General features: G+C 34.0%; 1 protein-coding gene across 6 annotated transcripts in view; it reads right to left on the reverse strand.

Moving 5' to 3' along the window:
- Nucleotides 1-4942: 4942 nt before the first annotated feature.
- The window catches only part of LOC109588442 (polyphosphoinositide phosphatase-like), a 4905-nt gene continuing 2541 nt past the window's right edge, over nucleotides 4943-7306 (reverse strand). Inside the window, exons 5-7 of one of the 6 annotated variants that reach the window (XM_020004614.1) lie at nucleotides 5786-5954; nucleotides 5676-5716; nucleotides 4943-5097 (exon numbers count right to left, since the gene is read on the reverse strand). In XM_020004614.1, the coding sequence (XP_019860173.1) occupies nucleotides 5066-5097; nucleotides 5676-5716; nucleotides 5786-5954 (242 nt within the window). In that variant the 3' untranslated portion in view covers nucleotides 4943-5065. Of the gene's footprint in view, nucleotides 5104-5632; nucleotides 5717-5785; nucleotides 5955-7306 lie in introns of all 6 variants that reach the window. The other 5 variants (XM_020004613.1, XM_020004611.1, XM_020004610.1 and 2 more) reach the window with 5 other exon arrangements.

The following is a 7306-nucleotide window of genomic DNA, read 5'->3' on the forward strand; positions in this document are numbered from 1 at the left end:
CCCTACAGCATCTATATAATATAATGAAATAGCATAATTAATAAACATAGCAGGAACTGTGTTGTGTATACACAAAGAGGTCTATTACATTATTAGATTAGTGTGTGTTATAATTAGTGAGTGTATTACCTAACCATTACTGATTGTGTGTATGTACTTATGATTGCTGTACTACAATGGAATCTGTTATGATTGTGGAAAGGTTTTATCGAAACAATAGATGGGTTAGGAATCTCATTAGCTACTAATACATGAAATAGAATTATACATTGGCCAGCAAAGCATGAGCGTACCTCATATAAGTGAAACATGTGTTTGGTTTATGTACATATACATGTACATATATGCGTTAATACCTTGTATTTTTCTCTTCTGATATTCATTAATGTCCAGTACTGACTGTACTACCAAATCACCAGTACTAGATACTAATATAAATAATAATAATAATAATATGTTATATAGTTAATTAAGAGTGGGTGTGGCTAAAAGTTGTCCAAACCACAAATACACACACTTTCAAAATTGAAACCTTAGTAGAATTCACACTCCACCAGATCCCCATTGACTAGATTAATGATATTCATAAAGATACCGTAAAAACAACAGAATTTCTTGGCTGCCATCTTGGGGGTATGAACTATACATCCAATAACCAATGGGCCAAAAGGCTGAAATCTGCCTTATCTACTTTTCTACGTTTCTTAGAGGCTCATAATTGTTGCAGTGGTACAGAAATGGAGATTAAGTTTGGAATCTTTTCTCTCTGGATGCAGCCCCTTTGCTCTGCTAGAAAAATGGTAAAATAACACCTTTTCTCCATTGAAGACTATACTAAGTATACCCCCAACATGGTCCTTGTAAGTTGTAAAAAATCCCAGCAAGATCTTATAAGGTTTTTCGTGATTTCACATGATTATACAAGAAAACATAAGATAGTAATCTTGTAAAACCTTAACACAGAAATTCTTACAAATTCTTATTTAAGATTTGATAAGATTTGAACAGTTTTGTCAGATCTTCTGAGATCTATCATAACTATAATGCTTGTAAGAATTTTAAAGATCTTATGAATTAAGTAATATGTCAGAAAATGTAAGATCATGCCTCACTTAAATCTTGTAATATCACACCTTGTAAGAACTAAGATGATCTTGTTAAATTGAAATCTAATAAGATCTTACAAAATCTAATAAGTTTATGATCTTGAAGAATCATCCATGATCACACGACACATAAGATCACTCATTAAGTCATAAAAGATCTTGAAAGATCTTACAAATTGCATGACGTCACAGGAAGTGGTAGACAACCCACAATAGTCTTTACAATAGTGGCAGTATATAAAGAAAGTAAAATTTCAACATAATTAAGTCAAAAAAGTTAATTAAGTTCACATTAACCATCACATCATTAAATAATTCATTTATGTATATAAGATCTTGCTCAGATCTTACTGTTACATCCATTTGTCATAAGCTGAAACTTCATTTAAGAACTTAGCTAATATTTTAAAATCTTGATAAAGCAAGATCCCATGATATCTTTCATGTTCTTTGTTTAAAAATCAGGTAAGATCTTGCTGTGATCTTAAAGTAAGATCTTGCTGTGATCTTCTAAGGATTTGGTAAGATCTTGAGAAAGATCCTGTAAGATCTTGTTTACATTTTGATAGCAAGATCTAACGCTATCTTACATGATCCTTGTTTCAAAATCAGGTAAAATCTTATGTAATATTAGGAAGAATCTTGTGAAAAATTTTAAAGAAACTTAACAAGATCTTGCTGGGATTTTTCACAAGGGGGCAGCCAGAATAATTTTTTCATTTACGGTATCCAAATGAATATCGTTAAAAAGTCTATGAATATCATGCATCTCATTCACACGGATCTGGTGGACACAATTAATTTTATTAGGCATGTACAATCATACATAAAGCCACACCCCTCTCTCATTCTTTATTGTAATATTGATATTACATATTCAATACACATTGTATCTACTAATGTATACATGTACTCACTGATTTCAATAAATCTTGTTTCACTGATTGACGAATCATCTCTCTCTCCTCCAAACTCAATTATCCAGTGAGTGGTCTGTGTCTCATTCCAAACTGAGAGAGAATGCCAATATCTGTTAGTGACACTGTCTGGTATATTAGTCTATAGAATTTAAAATAATGATAAAATAATATATCTGGTTAATAAAAATGATTTCTCTCTCCTCCTCCTTTCTCCTCCATTGTCAATCACACTCACAAAAATGACAACAAAGGCAATTAAGCTTCATGAACTCTTTCTTAAAAACTACTCATAGCATAATCTTTCATTTCTTTATCGTATGCACATGTCTAGCTCAGACCAGTTGTAGCTATACTGACCTACTGTATTAAATTGATTATCATTGAGGAGTAAGGTACATGTACAAACAGACAGATCACAGTGGTCTTGTACTAGTAGGACTCACTCATGCTCACCACAATTATATTACAATACTTACCAGTTCTTTCCATTCCATTTTGTTTATATTTAACAACCAACAGTCGTTGGTAGGGTTTCCACCCACCACTAGTAGGTGTGGTCCTGAACTACAGTTGATCAATACATTGGAATGACTACGTCTCTCCTTAGGCCATTGTACTGATCCTCCAGGATTAGGAAACTTTCTATATTTCTAAAATAATAAAAAATATTTCAATTATCATAATTAAAACACACATACACAATAATAATACACACATATATGTACAATGCACTATTAATAAATACATGTCATTTATGTAATTATACTGATAATACACTCACCACTGATGTATCAGTAAATTCAAATACATATACATCATTACTCCATCTATTATCAGTCTCACCACCAAACAATATAGCAGTGGTATTAGTTATTGATGTTAAAGTGAAGTCATTAATAGGAGGTAGTTTGTCTCCAGTGACAGTTGGTGAAGTCCATTCCCCTAAAAATCATAAAAATAATATGAACACACACACACTGTGAATTAATCATATTAGACGAATGGTTGTACGTGTACATGTAACAGAGAAAAAATTTGGCACTTGAAATTTTCACCATTAGAAAAATGAAGCTTCACCAAAATTTTTATACAAAGCCATGGATACAGTAGGTTACCATTGTCAAGAGAAGGAGTGAGGTATGGGGCAGAAAAAAAACCTTAACCACATTACACCACTGACTGGGGAGAACCTTACACAGTATTTAATTACAAACTTTAAAATAATTATTTATATTTTTATAACTATTAGAACACAAGAGATAGATACATTAGAACATAGTCTAGTGTGGATCAGACAGAACAGGGAGAGTTGGGATACCTCAATAACATTTTAACCCTTCACATCCAGTTCTCAATACTGAACTGTCTGACTCCACCAATTCTAAATTAAGAGGAAACCCCTCAGTCTGTTGATAGTGACTAGTAAGTCAATGGGTATGTTAATCTCTGAGGAGACTGGTACTTACAATCAAGGTGGAAGCCCAGCACTATATAGGCTACAGTTACGGTAGTTGGGTACTAAGATATAACCAGGAGGATTATGATGACAAACACATATATAATAAGTACATCAATTTAATTACTGTATAAACTACATTCATAAACCTAATATCATACCGTATAGCCGGAAATTTTGGAGGCACTAAAATTTGGCAAATTGCTAAATTTGGTGATTGTCAAATTTTAATTTGGTGAATTAGTGGCCATGTGCCATTGAGCATCGGTATAATGGCTCAAAATGGTGGATTTTATTTCGGTAAATGGCTACCAAGATGCCAAATTTGCCAAAATTATTTCCTTCTAAAATTTCATGCAATACGGTATTATACTGACCAGTTTTTAATCTGTACATAAGTACTTCATTGCAACGTTGATAATCACCATCTTTACTGTACTGGGCACTAGGTTGTGGTGGGCTATTGTTAGAAGATGATCCAAATCCTCCAATTACTGCAAGATAGTCCTCGCCATTCACTTTTATTGCTATCATGCCACAGTAGCCCTTCATCATAAGACCATGATGAGGTGTAGTAGGAGAGAGTTCCTTCCAATCAAAGGTATCAACATTAAAACTGTATAAAATATTATATAATATTTATCAGTAACTATTAATATGTTGTTTACCTGTATAAACTATTATGAAAACAGCCAAAATGACCACAATAGCCTCCAAAAAAGAATATTTCATTTCTAATGACAGCAGCAGCATAGAAACTGACACCAAGTGGAGGGTCACCAGTGGTAGGCTTTTGTACCCACTCACCAGTTGGTACATGACAGACCTCCACTACAGAACACATTGATTTCTTCTTATTATTATTATGTACTTTAGGGAGACCAGGCTGGGCCCCACCCCATGTGTACAGGTAGTTTCCTACCTGTACTGTCGAGTGAAACCTCCTCTCTACTGGTTGATAGACTATATAGATAACAAGAGGGCACAGTAATATAGTGAATAGTTATAATAAGCAGAGGATACAGAGCAGTAAAGTTAGGGAGAGAAAGAGAACAGGTACTTACTTGATGACATGTCCTGCAGAAAACAGCCTCTACAGTCTACACTATTAATAAAAACTAACTCAATAATAACATATCATACATACTTCACCTGACATACCCGCACACTACACTCACTTAATGTAGCAATGTACATTGTAGCTTGTGTTATCACAAATAATTTCAACATCAGAAAAATAAACAATGAAAACTGAGCAAATGATAAACAATAACAATTATAAGAATGATTTTAATGGCAGTATATACGAACATTTATCACAAGTATGCTAATGGATTAGCTACGCTAATTTTAGCAGTGGCTATTATCACCGAAAATCAGCAACAATTCCAGTTCTAGGACATACGGTAGCATTAACTATTAGCTATCAATTTTATTATTCAAATTACACACTCGTGGGGTAAAACACACAAACCACCACAAAAAAGTGGTGAACACATAATCAAAGTCATATATAACGCACAATAAAATAATCATCTGTCAAATTGTGAGTACATATATCTCAGTCTGTTGTATACCAACACTTAATCCTCTTTTAGCAGCCATCTTGGAACTACTGGAGATTTAGAAAGAGAGAGAGAGGGTGAGAGAGAGAAACGACAATAAAGGTTATTGTAAGGTGAAGGGACAAAATTTGAACCATTTTGTAATTTTATTACAATTAAGTTAATGATATCAAAATCACTAATAGTAAGGTACATGTACATCAGGTGTCACGTGGGTTTAGGTTGTAGCAGAGAATCTTAATAATACTGTTTCATGAACATGTAAGATTGTGATTAACCTGATGTGTGTGTGTGTGTGCGTGAGTATGTGTGTATGTGTGGGTAGTTATCATAATTATACTTAATTACGTACATACCTTACATGTATTAATTAAAAACTATACTCAATTATAAATCAATAGATCACACACACACACACTGTATTTTGTATTAGCATAACATATCAACAATTACATGTATGTGTGATTTTGGAGCCATTTTTTAATTTAATTATTTAAAACAAATGCAAATTAGTAAATTTAAACAATAAAACACTGCATAAAAGCTCACTAATTTATTTTTTATCTTATTTATTTATTCCCTTACCCCACCTTCTTCTTCATTTTGTCTCTCACTACAAAAGGATTACCTTGAATAGCACCACCTTCACTATCAAGAGACACAACATTACTACAAACAAACAAAACATGTAAACAACAACAAAAATAAACAGAAAAAAATATCAACAAATATACTTACTCTCCAGTCCTTACAACAGATGTGCTCAGGAGTCTATCAAAGTCAGTTAGTTCGTAAGTTTTGTATATTTCATCAAAACTGTCTCTGTCAGTAGTGTCATTATTAATATGAGGTACTGCTGGAGGAGTGGGTTCTTCTTCTTTAGGATCATCTTCAGTATTAGCAATAACTAGAAAAATAATATTTAATGATAAACATATTACAAGTAATTAGAAATATAATGTAGCTATTAATTAATGTCATCAATGCAGTGAACATGTACATGTACATGTGTCAGAAAATTATAGCTGCACTTTCCAATTTTGAAAAATATGGGCATACTATAGTACAGGGACTTTTGCTCCATTTTGGAGCAACTTTAAAAATTAGCAAAAAATCCAAACTTGATCGGAATCAGTTCAGTGTGTGTGTGTGTGTGTGTGTGTGTGTGTGTGTGTGTGAAACCTTGCCCTTCATATTGTGGTAAAGGTAGTGATGATATCAGTTCATCTTTCCATCATTTGGTAGGACTAAAAGTGAATATAAATACATCATACTCCAATTATTAAGAAAAATACATGTACATGTACAGTTACTTTATCAAATACATGTATACATATACATGTACATGTACATAAACTGCCCCACCCACCTCTCAAACAGTTTCGGTGATTGTGGTTCCCTAGCTGTCCTATGGTGTAGATAATAATCAGTTGATAGTTCCCATACATTGGCTTCTCCTTCTTTTGGTATAAACACTCCAAGGAACACGTTAATAGCCATCTGCTTGTCAGCATCTCAGCATCTAGTGGGTGTGGTCATGGATTAAAGCCCCACCCACTACCAGTCTTACCAGTGAATGCGTTCCTATAGTACCTCAGAGTGCTTGTGTATATGTCTCGTCAGTGATTCTTCATCGGAGCCACTTTACGATAAGTTTGTATCCTAAAAGAATAATAAATTAATAATAATCATGAATCAGTGTAGCATCTATAATAAGGACACCTTTATACAGGTACATGTACAATGGCTATAGACCACTTAGCCAATATTATCTGTTATACATTGTACCACTAAACCACTATACCAATGTACATGTAACAGCGTACCAATGTACACGTACCAGTATACCAATGTATATGTACCAGTATACCAATATACATGTACCAGTGTGCCTACTGTATGTACCAGTGTTGATCCCCCATACTGTATAGCTTGACTATCCCCCAGGTCCTCATATGCCTCCTCAAACAGTCTCATGGTATCACAGTCAAAAGGAAGGTATGGCTCATCCAGTAGTCCTAATAGATACAGCTGATAGCCGAGGGCCACTTTACCAATAATGAACTGGGCAGTGTTGGTCCTGTCTAGACAATCCACACAATTGACACGGATTATACTGGTTTGACTCCTACTGACAAACCCTTCATGATAACCGTAACCTTTTAAATTAAGATAACTGAGAGAGAGAGGGAGAGAGAGAGAGAGAGAGGGGGAGAGAGAGAGAGAGGGAGAGAGGGAGAAAGAGAGAGGGAGAGAGAG

The sequence above is a fragment of the Amphimedon queenslandica genome, unplaced genomic scaffold (genome assembly GCF_000090795.2).
Source record: "Amphimedon queenslandica unplaced genomic scaffold, v1.1 AMPQUscaffold_12092, whole genome shotgun sequence".
Taxonomy (NCBI): domain Eukaryota; kingdom Metazoa; phylum Porifera; class Demospongiae; order Haplosclerida; family Niphatidae; genus Amphimedon; species Amphimedon queenslandica.